Here is an 18,693-nt window from a genome sequence, read left to right as displayed (position 1 = left end):
CTGTCCCTCACTATAGGTTTTATTTCACACACCATGAATACAAAATACATGAATGAAATATAAAGGTATGTGTGTAGTGGGCTATTTCAGAATAAAACAACAAATCGTAACATCAAAAAGTAGTGGTTATTTCAGTTATGAGTTATATTAATGCTGGAAATGAGCCAAAGAGAAATAAGCACTCTTCACCGTTGTTTCCAGATCAGTATTTTAGCAGTTTAATATGTAAAGTGTTGATCTTTATTTGACTTTTTATATTTCGAAATGCAGCAACATGACAAACTGTTTCTTTGGATGATAATAGAAATCTATACACAAGTCCATAATTCTCTTTAGAAACTGGATTTAAAAATACGATGGATGCTAAAACCTTGTGTAAAACGTATATTACTTTAAAATAAATATATCCACAGACAGACAGTTGTGAGTCTGTCCTCTCCTGTCAGACTTCTGCTGCTGTGTGCTCCTCTTCCTCCTCCTCTTCATCTTCCTTATCTAAGGCTTTAAACTGGATTGACAGGGAAATGGAAAGTTAAAAGTAATTTGTGTAAAAGTTGCTGTTGCTGCACTTCATCAATTTCCACTTATTTATCATTCATGAGGCTGTAAAGTCTCTGTCATTTATTCTGAAAAGCCACTAAAGTTGAATTACTCCACCTGAAATAAGTTTGAACGTTTGACGACTTCTGATTTCTAATAACTGCTTTTTGAAATATAAGTGGTTTTGTGTTTAATCCGTATCTGAATAAAATATTTACATATAATAATTCTTACCTTTCAGACATGGTTTTTCCTGAAAGAGACAGAAAATATAAATTACATTTATATTTACAAAGCTGATCAGAGACTTCAGCAGCATAATAAAGATGCTTCTCGCCGCGTCTCCATTCGGATATTTAAGGGTTAATCTTAAAGTAAGTTGGTTTTTGTTTTTGTTTTTGGGGGGGGGGGTGGATGTGATGCTTCGACTGCAAATGAATCTCTGAAAAGCAAAGAGCGGCAAACGAATTCACACTTTATTCATCATCGCAAAAACATAAAGTAAAGAATAAAGAATATGTGCAACAGAAACTTTATATTGGGGTTATTGATGTTTTATGATAAAAACATTTTGTGATTGAGAGATTTCTGATGAATAAAGACTAAAAAGAAACATCGAAAAGGTAAGAATCCATAATAATGATAATTATACTGAAGATATTAGTATGAAATAGCAAAAAATACGGTTTGAGTCTCAAATCAACTTATTGGATTATTAAAAATGTCTCTTCCAAACCCCTGAATGAGTCTGTGTGTAAAGTCGGCCTATGAGCATCTAATGAAGAAACATCTAATGCAACAGAGGAGCCATGAGGATCAGGAACATGTTGCACAGCGTGTCGTGGTGTAGACTGCCCCCTGATGGTACTGCAACGAACCCGCCGGAGCTCACAAGAAGCAACACAACTCAAAAGACAGACACATTTTTATTCTTCATTTTTTTAAATCAAACACATCGATCACTCGCACAGGGAGCAGATATCGACACGTGAACCTCGACATTAACTACAGAGCACTTCAGTTTCACACCGAGATGGAACAGACCGGGTTCTGACCTTTAAACACACACAAGCAAACATCTAATAAACCTATGACCTCTGTACGGCACCGACAGCTCACGGTCCAACACGGAGAGAAACTACACACAGTCATTTGCTTTAAGGCTGAATGCATTGGGTGGGAGAGGAGCAGAGGAAGAAGAAGGGATGAAACATGAGGAGGAGGAGGAGGAGGAGGAGGAGGAGGAAGAGGAGGAAGATGGCAGTGGAGTCAGATTATTGCTGACAGATGTAAACTGAGCCAAGGTGACAGGACGTTAGGTTACTGAGAGAAGCTGGTGGCAAATAAACTGAAACACTTTTCTGTCCCTTGTTCTTTCTCTCTACTCCCGCTCCAAACCGCTGCATGTGTGTGAGTCTGTGTGTGTGTGTGTGTGTGTGTGTGTGTGTGTGTGTGTGAGAGACAAGGACGAGCAGAGAGATGGTGAGACAACATCAGGCTCGAGTGAGGGAACAGGACGGAGGCGTGAGAGGCACTTATGTTGTGTGTGTGTGTATGTGTTTGTGTGTTTGTGTGTGTGTGTGTGTGTGTTTTTCGGAAGGCTGCATGAAGTTAAACTAAATGTTGATTGGACCAGCTGCTTTCTCACAGGGACGAAAAATACACAAAAAATATATTGGATTAATAGATTAATACTTTCAAACGTGTATCAGGATATTCTAAATCAAACTCACAGATCTTAATTGTGTTCCTAAGAGCACGGTGGTGTTTTTAAATATCAGATTTCTCTTCGACAAACTCTCCAAAACAACAGCTCTAACTATAGACGCTTTATTTTTGCAGGTGCAAATCCTCACATCCAGTGTTTGGGACTAAACTTGAAAACTAAGCAGAGGTTTTCAGGGCATGTTGAGATAATGTCCGTTAAAACCTCTGACATGTGAATTCAAGCTATTACTATTATTATTATTACTATTAGTAATATTATTATGATTTGCACAGTTGGATTTGACTATAAATGCAGAGTAGCCTGCAGTGTCCCCTTGTGGTGAAGCAGGGACATTACAGGCCCCAGCACTTCCTCTCAGCTCATCTCTATTTGGGAGAGGGAAGCTGAGGCCTCACGGATTTAAAGAGCACTGCTGCCCCCTAGAGGATCATTGCAGACTAACAGCACGGGGATGAACTGAGTTGGAGGAGCTGCAGAAAGAAGAAGAGACGACGCGTCTGTTCTGCTGCTGTCGGTGATGCGGTGGAAGCAGAGGAATGTCTTTGCATGTAAATGCTCTCAGGTCACAGGACGTCCACTTCCTGTGAGGTCCGTTGATGATGTTGGTATGAACACGTGGATGTGTTGTGTAGATGTGTATCTTCCTATGACGGCAGGTGATTGTGTGTGTGTTAGTGTACTTCCGTTGTGAAAAGGGAGCAGGAAGTGGGGGTTCAGTCGAATCCCTGCCAGTCGCTCTGTTCGGAGTCGTACTCCAGCTCCACCCCGATGCAGCGCACCCCCTCCAGCAGCATGGGGGTGCCGTGGTGACGATCTGAGGGAAGAGCCACAGACATTATAAAACACCTCAGGACACGTCGTCATCAACCCGTCATAACCGAGAAGGACATTCTGAGTCCCGCTAATTCATAACGGTCTCCGTATGGAACCATATATCAAAATCCCTGGATCTACTTTATAATATGTGCTTCCACGAAACGGAAGCAAGCATTGGTGGTTCAGTGGTAGAATTCTCGCCTGCCACGCGGGAGGCCCGGGTTCGATTCCCGGCCAATGCAACTTCCTTTTGTCTTTTCTTCTATAGATATATAAACACACGTATAAATAACGTTTGACCAATTGTCGCTACCTATTCTTTAAACTTTAATAAATATAATTTATAAAATATTTAATTAAAATTAACTTAGATGTTGAAGGTTAAATTGAATTAAATGTTACTTGAGCTTTTAAATATCACAACAATTAAGACCAATAACTTCAGGAAACGTCTTTTATATGAAAACCCTGTAAACATTGTGTATTCAGAGCAGATGGTTTAACACAGTGATCAGATCTCTGATAGTAACGGTTCAGCAGTGAATCATCCGAGGCAAATCTTAATCCCTTGATCTGGCTGCCGCAGAGGCCTCAATTACACACAGACATCTGGACAGATGTTCAAGCTCTGCTCTGAGAGTAAAAATAAACCACACAATGCCACTGTGCACAAACAAACACACAAACACACACATGCAAACCTATAGAAACACACACGTGTACGCAGATGGAAACGCCCCCTGATTCTCCATCTGCTGACACGAGAGCCTGGCAGCTTATGGCGTCTCACTGACACCGATTCAAGTGGAGAAGATGTAAATTAATTAGATGCTCTGATTAGAGCTTTATGATAACAGACACCAGAACCACAGACCTGAAGGCGTCAGAGAGCATGTCTGTAGTTGTCTGTAGAAGAGCTTCCAGATCTTTATTTTTCCATCCACTGAAAAACCTTTTGACAGCTCTAAAGCAATGATGTAACAAAGGGGCTATTTTCATTAATTAAATACTGTGTCTAAATATATATTTAATATTCTTTAAGGGTTGTTGATGAATAACTTGTGAATCTGAGGCTAAATGCAGGCTCACCAGCAGGAGGCAGCAGTGCTCTGTTGAAGGTAAATTCAGTTCTGTCAGTTTCTCCTTTGAAACTATAACAGGCAGAGACGACTCGTAGTCAATTGAATAAATCATTGATTGCTGAGATTCATTGCTATTTTGTTAAATCGATTAATGACTCGTTCATTTAGGTTTCTGATTTGTTAATCTTTCTTGTTTTTCTTAGATTCATGTGGTATTGAATCGAGTATCTTTGGGTTTTTTGACTGTGTTTTTTTTTCCAGGAATGAAGCTAAAAACATTCCAGATACGAACGCTGACAAATGATAAGAACTACCCAAAGTGACAGAAACCATCTTTGATAAAGAAATGTATTTAAAGTGTACTTTGACTTTTAAGTTGGTGCATGTCCGAGCCACTAAAATGAAGGAGGCAGGATATAGATTTATGACCTATGCTGTCGTTAACAACCAGGTAGACAGTTCGTATTCACTTATAAATGACACATATATGGCTGCAGTTTAAAAAACATAAAAGAGATGTTATGCAAGCCTCGACCGTGGTGCAATATTTCTGAATAAAAATGAGATCATCTTCACTTTTATTGGGAAACGCGGCCTCACCCATGACTCTGGCGTGAACCTTGACTCTGACACACACGTCCTCGTTGGTCTCGCTCAGCAGCAGCACCTCCTCACACAGAACCCCCTCCTGCTGGGCCATGTACTCACACGTCACCTTCAGACCTCCTGGAGAACACAATGAGGAATCACACAGAGGATACAGGCGGATTAGGTTACCTCACTGTATTGAGGAGTTTAGCTCAACACACAGGAACAAGTTTTCTTTGTCTCTTTGTGTGTAGTTTGTGTGACAATGATTTGAACAAGGATCAGACTGATGATCAAGAGGCCACCTGCAGGCTGAATGAATAAAATGTCAACCTGATGAATGATGAATAAATACAGCTGACTGATGTGTACACAATCACAAAAACATTGAACTCATGCTTGGACAAACATAGACGTGCAGCTGCCACTTTTAATATCAGCTCACACACAAACAAGAGACTGCAGTTTTGCAAACTATGACACAAAAGAGCACGAGTGGTTTGCCGAGGGAAAAGGGAAAAAGGAGAATCTGCAGCGGCAAACTTTGGAAATGGATTTAAAATGAAGCAATTAATTCGACAAAGAGCCTCGAAGCAGAAGAGATAACTGACAAAGTTGTCAAGTTCTTGTTATATTCGTTTTTCAAAGACTTTAACCTGAACCAGGCCAAAAAAACAACAATAACAATCATCCCTTCTATCACAATCGGTATTGGGAAGAAGAAACAGAATCGGAGACTCACACACATTCAAGTCTGACGTTTCTTAGCCTTCACAGGTGCAAACAAGGAAAACTCAGAGAGTCAGTTTGAATGATTCCTCAGAGACGGATCGCTGAGCCAGCACTTTGAGTGAACTGTCTGGTGCTGTCTTCCTCAGCCCATCTGGTGAGGCCTGGAACTCTGCTGCTGAGACGCACATCCACTCAGATCCGCCTCCCACAACAAGAATCACAATCGCTGAACTGGTTTTACGAGTTATCGCTGCACTGCCTTGGAAATATAACGTATTCTACAGTTTCACTTAATACAATTGTAGAGACTTGTAGACCAGGCCTTGATTTCCACGTTCCACTCGTGACCTTACCCTCTGGTGCAGGTGTGATGTCAGTGATGCGGAGGTGCGGACTGGGCACAGGCGCTGGACACACCTCCTTCCCCAGAGCTGGGACATCGGGCAGGTTGAACACTATTTCATATCGATGCTGGGTCTTCAGGAAGCCGACCTACGGTGAGGGGGAAGGATAAGTACAGATTTAGAAACTTGGAGGAAATATAATGGCTTCTTTCTCCTTTCTATAAATGGACTAATACGGCGTACCATGGGGAGAGAGGGGTGGGCCCATTAAGAAGTAATGGAGAGAAAGGGATTCATACAGTTGAAAGCTTGGCCTCAGATCGAACTCTATTAGTCCAATACAGCTCAATAAATACAGGATGAACGTTTCATGGATAAGTGACTCTCATAAACACAACGCTGCTGCGCTGAGGTTTCCTTGAAGGAGTCGTCTAATTGAAATCATTACTTATTTCTCTGGTGGTTTTAATCCCCTCGCTTCAACCTCATCTCTGATTCTTAGCCTGAGGGGAAATCAAACCTGAATTACTTTTTGGGGTTTCACTCAACTTCAGCAAAATCTTTCTGGGATACTAATCCCACGTGAAAAGGTTTGTCGGCAACTCTAGATTTTAATCTGATTCACGGCAACATCGTCTACATCAGGCTGCAGGGGAGACTTTCCAGGAAGTGGGAAAGTTCAGACTTGTGTATTCTTGAGCTACTTTAAACATTATATAAAATTGTCTGCACACAGCACAAAACATACAATAACTGTAACTATAAAGAAGAGTCATGGGAGAGCAGCCGCAACAGAGAGGTAGAAGTCTGAGGACGTAGCTGCTTTAAATTTAACAAACAGAAAAATTCATGAGAGGATTTTCCTCCCAGAGAGGAGCGAGGGAAGCCTCACAGAGGAGACTGGATGAAAAGAGAGAGGCGGCGAGGGACAGGAGGAGGAGACAGCGGGGAAGTGCAGGCGAGGAGAGATAAGCCTAAAGCCCCTCCAGCTAGAGAGCGACGGCTCCGGCCCCGCACCAGCCCAGAGCGACGAGAGAAGTGGCCGAGGGAATAGTGAGGGAGCACTGCAGAGAAAAACCAATAACCATTCTGTGAGCGCAGTCCCACACTCGTCCACACGTTGTGAACAGCCTCCGAAATGTGATTCAATAGGAAACAAAAAGTGACACCTGATATGAAACACGTCATTTAATAAGCAGAGTTTCAAGTGATTCCTGTTTATGAGTCTGCAAAACTGTCAGAGAGCGACACAACCAGTTCATCAGAAACAATTGTGTAATTCTAAAGTCAAGTCGAAGGGAACTACCTCACAGTTTATGAAGTTGTGTGTCATCTCAGTTCCCCGAGGTGGTTCGTTCAGTGCATGTTCAGAGAGGAGAGGACGTAGAGTTACGTTTTGTTGCTTTTATCCGTGACTGCCTGTTAGTACAGGCTCTGAATGACCTTGTATTCTTTCGTTCTGTCTGTCTTTTCAGTTTCTCTCTTGTCATCTTGTAATTCCTTATCCGAGGATGCTCTCTAGGACCGACTGGAACACAAGTATCACTCTATGGATTGTCACTACAAGCCCGCTTTTAAAAAATATATATACAGTGCAGCTTTAAACTAAAATTAAAACCCCAGAGTAGCCTCTTCACATCTCCCTGTTCTTCCATCGAACAGAGTTTCCTGCAGCCGACCACATGTAATCCGGTTACTCTTAGTAATATGATTGTGGTGTGCATTTAAACCTGATATGCTTCTGCAGCGTGGTCGTGAAACCTCCTCAGAACGGCCTGTTCTGCGTCACTCGCAGTAATGATCATTTATAAAAACGTGTGGCCTCTGTCAGCGACACGTCTGCTGCTCATTTCCATGTCCTGCCATCAGGGACAAGAGGAACCACAGAGACAAAACAGTATCTGCTGCTGCTGCATGACCCCCCCCCCCCGTCTGTTTGTCAAAGTCTCACAACCTCCCTGAAAACTGCTATTCATACAGCTGTTGTGTGCATGCTGTGTTCCATCCCACACACTCCCACATCATCTCTGGTCTGCTGCCCCTCCACCCGACCGTTTCCATAACAACCCCCCCCCCCCCCCCCCTCAGCTCCATGATAAGCCACGACGCCGGGCTGGCAGTAGCCCGTGCCCACTCTCAAGTACACTTAAAAGAGCTTTGAGAAACACACACGCACTCAAAATTAAAACAGGCCGCTCTGTACGTGTGAAGCTCACGGCCAACCTCTCAGTCCGTCCACACGCGCACTTGTAAGCAGCTTGTCAGCAAATTGATTTGGCTGCGAACAAGTTCCAACAGTCGGAGAGGCTTCGTTACACCGAGCGTGTTCAGAACTTCCCTGTGGGATTCTGGTGCGATGGAGAAACTGCGGAGGAGGAAAAGGTCGACTGGAAACTGAAAGGCCCCTGGAGGTCTTTATTCGGAGTCAGCACATGAAGTTCTGCTCCTGGCAAAGATTTAACTGCTCAAACTAATTTCTGTTCCTGAAAACAGTTTGCTGAGTCACATATATGGATTGTTAATACACCAAATGTACCTTTTAAACATGCAGGCCTGATAAATTAACTATAGAAAAGGAATGAGAGTCCTTGGTTAAATTGACAAGCTGAAGTGAGCAGGTTCAGTTTACTCAGCGACAGTGAAAGGGAAACAACATGAGTCCTTGTGTTATGTTGATATAAAAGATTCTAGGACGCACTTTATCATCAGGTAAGACATCTTTTCAGAATTGGCTCAGAATATGTGAGCTGCTGCGGATGCACTTTAATTTCTGTGCACGACACTTGGACAGAAAGAAATCCAAGGTCTGTTAGATAAATCATGAAGTGGCTCCTCAGCCTGGTGCATAAAATCCTCTCAAACTTTTAAATCAAAGCTCTCGAGTTGTTCCACCTCCTCCATGTTAGTGGGTGGGACATGGATTAAAAAAGAAAAGGATAATCAGAGAGGGTTTTTCCACTGGGTCTGATTTCTACAGTTTATGAGGTTTTAGAGCCTTTGGCACCTGCAGCTCCTGAGCTGAGCACCTCCGGGGTTTCACAGCTAACAGATGAGAAGTCTGATATCATTGTTTTGGGCCTTTATTGCCGACAGAGGAGATTAACAGTGATGAGAAAAGAGTTTAATCTCCTCCTGGATGTTTCGCAGATAAAAAACCGAGACTGACACACTGGATCCCAGAGTGACCTTCTAATGTTATATCCACAACATACAGAGACTGTAACTATGACCAGTTACAAGTCAGTGGTAATGTGTTTACCTGTGTCACATGGTAACACACACCGCAGGCACACAAACGATTACAGAGCTCGCCCAACAACACCTCCATCAGTGTGTTTTCTATTTACAGACATGAAACTCTATTGGTTCATTTTCACCTTCAGCGTTAAAACCCACTCTAAATGGATCATCATTTACTAAATGAACATCTTGCTTTAGTGCAGAAGACTCCAAACTGCAGATTGAGACATAAACTCTTTAGAAAATGTTTACAGACGTTATAAATCAAGGGAGAAGTTTCAGGCACTTTGGCACATTATTATTTGGATCTCTGGAGTTTTCGCTTGAAACTAAAAAACATTAAGATAAAAGTGAGGATAGGAAAAAAAAAGAAACCTCTGTGTCCAAATCTATCCACTTAGTTTTTAGAGGGAAAAGCAAGAAACAGGTCTCATTCATTGGCTGTCATGTGTGAGGCTGTTTCAAGGTCAAACCCACCTTGACCATGAAGTTGCCGTCGTCCTCCGGAGTCACCATGACCACGGAGTCGTGCAGCTTTTCGTCAAAGTGGACATGAGACGGGGCTCCAGCGGCGGGGGCCACCTCTGAGAAGCGCACGCCTCCCGACTTCGCACAACCTGAGGAAGAGGGAAGAGGGAAGAGGTCAGACTTGGACCCATGGGCACTCACACTCACTGCTCTACACTACACTCACTAAAGGGAGAGAGGACGACCTGTCAAACCGCCGCAGTCGACTCATTTTAGTGACATAATAGAGTGTACATGCAGCAGAGCACTTTACAATCACTCCAACCTGCTGCTGGAGACTGAACTGAACACACATCGTATAGTGGTCAATGCTTTCATCGTGGGAACATCGCTGAACGACAGGCAGAGGGAGAAAGAGAGGATGAGACAGAGAAAGTGAGGCAACAGGTGAGGAAGAGGAGAAGAGTCAAGTAGATCTGAAGCTACACAAGTACTGAATGGTTTCTTCTTCGACCCTCCACCAGGTTTAATGGGAATTATTTATGTGTATTATTCTATAGAGACCATGTTCAGTGTGGTTGTGGCTTTGCCCTGAACATGAACACATCTCAGTAAGCGAAGCAACAACTAAAAGGTCGTAGTTGTGAATTCAAATTGCGTGTTTTCCTTTTTGGAAGACGATTATGTATTTAAAATCACAGATAGCTGTGAATATCTGTTCTTTTGTCCATTTGTAATCAGCATTACAGGCTTCAGAACAATGCTCCAGTGCGGATGTCGTGGCTGCTGATTGGAGGGGCAACCTCTGAAGAAAGGATTGTAATTATAGTGACATACAACTAATAACAAACACACACAATCGTCCAAAGACTTTCCATGAGAAATGACCTTTAGATTCAGAAGATCAAGAAGTTCCAGTGGCCACAACCTTCTATTAATAGAAAATTAAACATTTCAAAAGTCGTGTGACTGGAGCAGAGGTCTAGTATTCCACTGTATTCTTTGATTTGTTTTCCTATCTGTTCTGCTTCCCACTCCTCTGAGGTCCGGAGAGCGATCCTCACGAACCAGACCCGACGCCCTTCCAGCTGAAATACAGACAAACTGTCTGTTGTCTCAGAAAATGATAATTTTTTTGGAGGAGTCGGTTTATTTGGAGAACAAGCTTCTGCTCTCTCACACTGTGCCGGAGAACAATAAATATCAGCATGTCTCAGAGTCATCGGAGAACAGTAAAACCTAAAGGGAAATAATATGCTCAGCTTGAGAGCCTCAGTCTCTTTAACACTTTTATTTTGACACAGAGAATCCACAGAGACAAGGAGGCATTGAGGACTGTGTGAAGTTATATTACCTGGGAGAGGAAAGTTTGTTGGAACACTGGGTTTTCTTTCAGTATTAGATTAAGATTAAGATTAAGATGCATTTATTAGTCCCAAACACATGCAGGTAGGGAAATTTAATCTCTGCTTTTGACCCATCTGGTGCAGGACACACAGAGCATTGAGCGACCATGTACGGCGCTCGGGGAGCAGATGTGTGGGGAGTAAGGTGCCTTGCTCAGGGGCACTAGACACTTGGATTTTTGGACAGATCAATCCAGGTTCGTCTTTTGTTGTCTCTCTGTGGAGTCGAACCAGAGACGAACCAGAGACCTTCACTGCCCATAGTCCAAGATTCTGCCACTAGACCACCGCCTCTTTATCCTAAATGATATAAAGGGGTTGGTTTACTGGTTGTTGAGGTGTCTGCAAAAATTTCCTCAACACAGGATCCATCTCTGGAACCAGAAAATACTCTTGTAACTTAAATCAGAAGAGGAGGTATTTGACTTTCTCCATTTGATGGAGTCGGAGTCGTCTGTATGAGTTATTCAGCCGACAGAAGCGGAGCCGGATCATAATCAAACATTTATCTTGAAGATCAAACCGATAAAAACACGATGAACTAATTATTCCCAGGAACAGCACGTGTATTCTGGGAGTGTGATTAAATTAAACATGTCTTACTCTTAGTTGGAAAGCAGGAGAACGATATACGCAGGTTGAATTATATAGAACTAATCACACCCCAGTGTCTATATACTCCACATGCCTATGGGTAGATTGTGGTTAATAATAAAGACACAATCCTGTAGCGCATAATTGCTCCAGCCCATTTAAATGAACGCATATATGTCCCTGCATTATATGAAGCACATCGTCCCACGTTGGCGCAGTTCCATTAAACTTATATTCAGACTCATGATAGAGATTAGAAATCCTTCGCTATCAGCAATGTGGGTCACAATAATGAGTTCAGGAGTTACGTCACGTTCCATATGTGCAGGATCACGGGGCAGGATATAGAAAGTGGGACTGAGGAATGCTACTGAGGAATGAACACTTTCAAGAATCCACAAAATCCCTCAATCAAAGCTCTAGTATGAGATGTTAGATGTGAAGCAACTGAATTTATTACAGTGCCAATCTCTTCCATCACAGATCAATGATAACTGAGTCTTCTAATCTGATTATGAGCTTCATTCAAATTGGCTCTGAGTGGAAGGGATAGAATTAAAGAGCATCTCAAAACACCACGAGAGGAAGAATTTAAAATCCCACGCAAAAAAGAAATATTCAAAGATGTGCCACATAACCACAGCGTCCATGATTTTATTCTGGTCAAGGACCTTTGTTGCATGTGCACTTCCTGTCTTGTCTTTTCAAATCAAATAAAGAAAGGAAAGCTTATATAAGGGTGTGTTTCTCCTTCTCAAGAGGAAAAACTCTATATGCAGTATTAAGCTTGAAGGTAACGATTTGATCACAGGAACTAATAATTATAAATTTGTAAAGGACCTTTCAACACACCCGAGGACGCTTCATGTGTGTCACTGGGGACAAAAAGAGAAAAGACCTGTTATTTCAAGTTAGGACTCTCAGGACTATAGGAGGCTCTTTACGTGAGGCAGAGAAGTTCACACAATGGCGCTCGGTGACGATAATTACATTCACTTGGCAAACACTGGCTGGATAATGACAGGCTTTGTGAGAGAGTCTATCAGTAGCTGGAGTAGAAAGGGGACATTATACCATATGAAGAGATGAGACGTACGTTTGTAATGAATCCACTATTAAAGGGAAAATCATCAGAAGCATGAACTGAATGAGTCAGCTTTTATATCTTCAGAACAAGAACTACAAGCTGACGTGTCTCAACACATTCTGTAGAACCAAGGTGTTGCTGCTCTTTTAATTTCTGCATGTATCCATTTTCAGGAATCGTACCTATACCAATGTGCATAAAGCTTAGCAGAGCTTTTGCAGTAAATGTTTACTGCAAAAGAATGTTATGACCCACTTTTACCTTTAAAATGGTTTTATGTATTTTTCTTATCTGAAGTGGACGTTGGTTTTCCTAACAGTAAAACGTCCTTTTACAAGTTTTGCTTTCAACCTTATCTCCAATGTTCATCGACAATAACAAGTGTCAAAGTTTTATCTGTTCATGTTATGAAGATGGACGATGTATTATCCAAAACTGAAGACAAAATATCAGGGATTAGAAAACTGCCATTCATGCATTGTTTTCAATACTCTCTAAGCACTGACTTTTACTCTTTTACTTTCTATTTGTATTAAGTGTGTACTCTCTCATTCACACAGACACACACAGACACACACAGCCAGTATCACAGCTGTACAGCAGAGACTCTGGTCCAACCCTTTGTGTCGGGCTCATTATCACAACACTCTGCTCTGTGGCCTTTTAGTTGCCTTTGATAATCCCAGACAGAGCAAGGACACACACCCAGACTCACCCTCGCAGTGGCTGCAGACCCACAAACAGACGGACGCATGTGCACGCGCAAATTAACGTGCACACACACGCATGCACACCCTCCTGAACTGGCTTATTTCAGATTAATCTGTCTGTTTCCGTCCCTCCGCTAATCTATTTGTGAGTGTCTCTGCTTTAGCTCTGCTGAAAATGACAGTTTTCTGTCAATTTAAAAGCATTTTTCTCTCTGAACTCTTGATAAAACAAAATAAATCTCTGCCTGTTTGTGCAGGAAATACGAGTCAGTCAGTTCAAAAAACATGATTGACCACAGATCGACTGGTTTCGATCAATGCAGCATTTGCAGCTGAACTTGTTTTACTCCCCTCTCAGCTTCAACAAAAAAGACATTCTCCTGAAATGTTCCGACAGATGAAAGGAGACGTGCACGTGGTGGACAACAAGGAAGACGTCAACAGGACAATGACATTTAAGAGCTTTTGTTCATACGGGCTGTTCTGTAAACAACAACACCTGATGAGACAGTCCATGTTTGCTCTATGTGAGTTGACGACAATTTGTCAGTTTTTTTGAAAAACCTTTCCACGTTCAAATGCCAAAAAATAAGGTTTTTTTGAAAAAGCTTAAAAATGTGTTTGGGTTTTCCACAGCAACACATGCCTCCCTCACCCTGTGAAAAAATAAAGCCTCAAACACTCTTCCTGTGACATTTCATTCCTCCTGAGACACAAGAAAATACAGTTTTTTAAAAATGCCATCAACAGGAAGTCAATACAGAGGCTCCCTTTGCGACAGCCTTCATTCGGTGACCTTATCAAAAAGGACAAAGGCCTGAGGAGCGGTCGTCGAAGACAACAAGCCCCCTTCACTCCACCGGGTAACAGAGGCGAATTATTCATACTAATGATTAGGGCTGGTGGTCTCTGGCCTGCCTCACTTCCAGCTTTTGAGGAGAATAAATTTGCTTACCTCAACAACAACAAAAATCTGTCATAAAGCTGCTGATATTGACTCGCCACCACTTACATACTGTTTTCCCAAGAAACCCGACTGACTGAAGTATTGATCGTGAATTTTAAATTAACCGAGTATGCTTCCAGGAAATCCTCCAACTCGTCTCACTGGTGATAAGGTTAATTTGAGGTTCTCTGATAAATGATACCAGTTGTTTTTGCTCTTTCAGTGGATCCCTCCAGAGAAACACTGTACAAAGATTAAGGAGGTCTAATTCACCCACAGCAGATTAAAGGATAGAGCTTCAAACATCACAATCACCTCCTGGATCTGTAAAAGAGCTTATATGTGATGGAACTGATCCATCCCGTTCAAAGGAATGTAACAATTCCCTGTAAGTCATGCACCTGTAAACTTTTTATGTATTCCTGTAAATCAATGCTATCAATACACAATAACTCAGGATATTAAAGTGTAGTTGATCCTGGAATTTCAGATAAAATGTCAGGAGATGTGATGAAAGAATTAAGAGGACACTGAAGGTCTAAGGGAAATCAGATCTGGGCCTAACAGCTTCCTCTCTGGGGGTCAAGACTTTGAACTCAGGGAAAATGTGATGAACATGGAGTCAGATTCTTTCTGGAGTTTGCCTTTGACAAATGAAGAACACAGCAGGAGATCATCCGAGTTTTTGTCTGTCGCATGTAAGAAAACTTCCATAAAATGTCCAGAGCAACTTACTCAGACGTTTGTTCTCATATAAACCTCTAGTTCCGCGCAGGTCTGAAAGCAGTTTTAAGTCCATTTGTGAAACTGTTTTTCTAGCCTGTGGACAACAGCTCTGAATTATTCAAGACAAACACAGACCACTTGATCCCGGGACCCACACATTTTGATTCTGGGTCATTTCTTGGCTATCTTCACCTTGAACAATGAGTCGTGTTGGTCCTGTCTGTCTCAAAGGGTTTCCTCTGCTTCCCAAATGCCAAAATGTTTATGAGAACGTTTAAGTTAGTGAACGTCACAGTAATCGCAACAAGCAACGAATATAAAAATGTAATACTCACTCTTCTTTGCAGCGGCCATGTCACGGGAATGGCTCCGGTACAGACACACTTGGACGCACGCTGTCACAGCCCAGTCATCTCAGCAGCGCGACCTCCGAACGACCCCTGCAAAACAAAGTTAGGATCGAGAGGTCGATGAGGAGAGATGCGTTTAGCACCGGACGAGCGAAGAGAGACGGATCGAACACAAGGGGCAATAATTAAATCAACAGAGGAGCAGGAGAAAACAAGGAAGGAGGTAAAGGTTTAATGTGAGAGAAATAAATAAACCGCTCGCCACATAGTAAGCTCCACTGGGTGTTTTCACTTTCTAAATCCACGACCCCCAGGTTGGCCTGTACTTCAGCTGAGAGGGCAGCTGTGCTGTAACAGTGGAGCCGCGAGCAGCAGAGACTCCCGACAGAGACTTCAATTAAAGGAAAAACAACAAAACAGTCTAAGAGGATTATCCAGGGGCTGAAGCTGCGGCTCGTGGGCTTCGCACAGATGGAGAACGTCCATCACATCTCTGGGAGGTGCTTCATATAAATATGGGAGTATAGGAAACACTCTGTATATTTGTGTACGGTGCCGTTGCATGACAACAATGTTTTGGCAGCAGATAAGTGAAAGTGACAGTTCAGGTCGATTTAATCTACTGTGGAGATAATAAAGCAAGAGAGCACTGTTGCTTTCAGGCTTTTCTGTCGTTACACAACACGCTCACTCGGACAAGTTTCTCCAAAGCTTTGACTTTATATAATTTTTAAAAACCAAGGGGAACGTGTTACATGACCTCAAATTACTCAGCACATTTTAAAGCTCCCGAACTTTCAAAGAGCACACACACGGTGTTGTCTGGTCTCGGATGTGATGAATAATGACAAGGACGTTTTCTTTTGTGGAAAGAACATTTTGTAAAGATTTTTGATTTGGTTATTCAATCATGACTTTTTCTTTTTATAAAGTATTCGATAATATCCTTTTGGTTTCTGGATGAGGTGAAATAACCGACCCTCTCGTCCAGAGTAACCAATATTAACTATATTATAACATATATAGGGTTATTAATATATGTTTTTCAATGTCTTTGAACACAACACCAGGGGGGGAACATATCTAAGCAGCCAATTTTTGACTGATAAATTCAAATTATCAGTAGCCTCCACAGGAAGGAAAACAAATAACATCAATAGAAATAAGATAAAAATTATAACGCAGCAACCACACAAACAAATTAGACCATCAGATTACCAAAACAGAACTGTTAAGATTTACCAATGACTTTCTCATGGCCTCAGATCCTAGATCTGTCTCTATATTTGTCCTGCTGGATCTGAGTGCCACATGTGGCACCCCATAGATCATAAGATTCTGTTACAGAGACTGGAACGACATGTGGGGATTAAAGGAACAGTACAAGACTGGTTTAAATCCAATTTATCTTCCAATTACAGTAACAATGACTCGTCCATGCACACAACAGTGAGTCATGGAGGTCCACAGGGTTCTGTACTTGGAGCAATACTAATTGCTTCCTTAAGGCAGATGACACCCAGCTGTACTTATGAAGCCCGATATATCCAATCACCACTTCAGGAATGTCTTAAAGACACTATGGCCTGGATGACCCAATGCTTCATACTTCTAAATTCAGAGGTTTCTTCCAGTTAATGAAGAACCTTTTCTCTCCACAGTCGCCACAGTGCTTGCTCAGTTGGTTCCTCCATAATTTTAAAGTCTTAACTTCACTATGTAAAGTGCCTTGAGATAATGTATGTTATGATTTGGCCCTTAACAAACACAGCGATGTCCTTTATGTATTCTGTCATTTACCTACTTCTTTATTCCCAGGCCCGATAAGAAATCTTATTCCAATCCAAACATAGGAAACATCTGATAGGACAGGTGTAAACAGGGTCATGGAAAGTCAAACTGTGCAGAGTCTGCTGTTACAAATCAGGTGATACTTTTCTTTGAAGGCATTTCTGATAATTGTTTTACTTTCAAAGATTTTTTTGAACAGGAACCTCCCACATCTGTGAGGCCAGTGACCCCTGGACACACTCATGTGACTTGTACAGGAACACAGACGCAGCAAACATAGTTTGGCTCTGGAACACAGGAGGGAAGGAGTCTCACCTCATGGACGAGGAAACTCACAATGAAACATCCAGTGAGAATAGTTTGGAATCAGAGGCTGATCCGTTTTTAGCAGTGTGAAATATCAGAGCTGTTTCGACATTAATGGATCGCTATGATTAGAAAACCACCGATGGGATTTGAATGTGCTCACACCGATCTGAGAGAGCGGTGGTGGGACACGTACAGAACGTCTTACTGGTGGGAAGAATAACTGTCTTGTATGAATCCTGTTACCAGTAGCTCTCCCTGTGCTCTGTGCCACAGCTCACAAATTAAAATGGGAGAAGTCCCAGGGGACTAGCAACAGGAACTCGTACCCGGCTTGTGAAAAGTGATTTTCTTGTCTCTGTGTGAAACAGGAACCAATGGGAGTGAGAGAAAACTCAACTGTCACCACGAAGCAAACATTACATCACTGCAGCGCTAACCCAGTACAGTATAGCTTTACCAGTATCTATTTATTGTGGCAGATAATAAACTATGGGCTCCTTGTTACTACGAATGAAGCAAATTCCTGATTAGCAGATTGACAGAAAATGTAATTGTCACGATCGTCTGGATTAATTAATTCACTGACATCATCATAATCAACACTAACATTGGTTTATGATCTATACTGCAGTCAGCCACCAGGGGACGATAGATACGTTTTGGCGTCCAGGTTTATATACAGTTTATAAACATAACATATAACAGCTTGTTGACAATAAATAATATAATATTAAAAATATTAAAAATAACAGATAATGACAAGTTATCTGCAGTGGTGTCAAAGTGCAGTGTTGCAATATTTCCATGGATATAACTCAATAAAAATGAAAATACTCTTCACTCTACACAAATTTTGGTAAAATATTTGTGTAACTGTAGTTAGTTGACTTACCGACGCTGGATAAAAATAAATTAAAAGTGATATTATTATTACCATTAAAGATAAAAAAAAGAGGTAAACACAGCACGAGCAGCTGATTCAGTCCCGAAAAAGTTGCCAAACGTCAAATCTCCATTTCTCTCTTGTGTTGTTCTTACCTTTGTTCCTTCAGGGCAGGAGAGAGTCCTACGTGTAGAGACGATACAAAACTGCTCCTCTGTGTCTGTGCGTGTCTGTGTGTGTCTGTGTGTGTGGACAGCAACAACACCAGCAGCTCACTACACGACCACACACTCCCTCTGCCTCACATATACACCCTGACTGCTCCGCCATTTCCGCATTCGGTCACGTGGTT

At 42.0% G+C, this 18,693-nt stretch overlaps 1 protein-coding gene and 1 non-coding gene across 2 annotated transcripts; one reads left to right on the top strand and one right to left on the bottom strand.

The window, feature by feature from the left end:
• Positions 1 to 1,447: 1,447 nt before the first annotated feature.
• On the bottom strand, positions 1,448 to 18,654 carry adissp (adipose secreted signaling protein). The gene is made up of 6 exons (XM_062384096.1): positions 18,497 to 18,654; positions 15,344 to 15,448; positions 9,549 to 9,688; positions 5,841 to 5,979; positions 4,768 to 4,893; positions 1,448 to 3,083 (listed from the first exon to the last, which is right to left on the bottom strand). Exons 2-6 carry the CDS (start codon positions 15,360 to 15,362, stop codon positions 2,983 to 2,985), a joined length of 525 nt encoding a protein of 174 aa, XP_062240080.1. The 5' UTR covers positions 15,363 to 15,448; positions 18,497 to 18,654; the 3' UTR covers positions 1,448 to 2,982.
• trnag-gcc (transfer RNA glycine (anticodon GCC)) lies at positions 3,257 to 3,327 on the top strand. The gene has a single exon. It is a non-coding gene; the product is annotated as a tRNA-Gly (tRNA).
• Positions 18,655 to 18,693: the final 39 nt, after the last annotated feature.

The sequence above is a fragment of the Platichthys flesus genome, chromosome 24 (assembly GCF_949316205.1).
Source record: "Platichthys flesus chromosome 24, fPlaFle2.1, whole genome shotgun sequence".
In the NCBI taxonomy this organism is placed as follows: domain Eukaryota; kingdom Metazoa; phylum Chordata; class Actinopteri; order Pleuronectiformes; family Pleuronectidae; genus Platichthys; species Platichthys flesus.
The sequence above is the reverse complement of the archived record's forward strand: the minus strand, read 5'-3'. Positions and strand labels throughout refer to the sequence as shown.

What these genes read in the sequence shown, in the direction of transcription:
- adissp (XM_062384096.1), bottom strand. An exon ending in CATCACACCTGCACCAGAGG is followed by an intron (nt 4,894 to 5,840) that starts GTAAGGTCACGA and finishes TGTGTTCTCCAG; the next exon opens with GAGGTCTGAAGGTGACGTGT. An exon ending in GGTTCACGCCAGAGTCATGG is followed by an intron (nt 3,084 to 4,767) that starts GTGAGGCCGCGT and finishes CTCTTCCCTCAG; the next exon opens with ATCGTCACCACGGCACCCCC.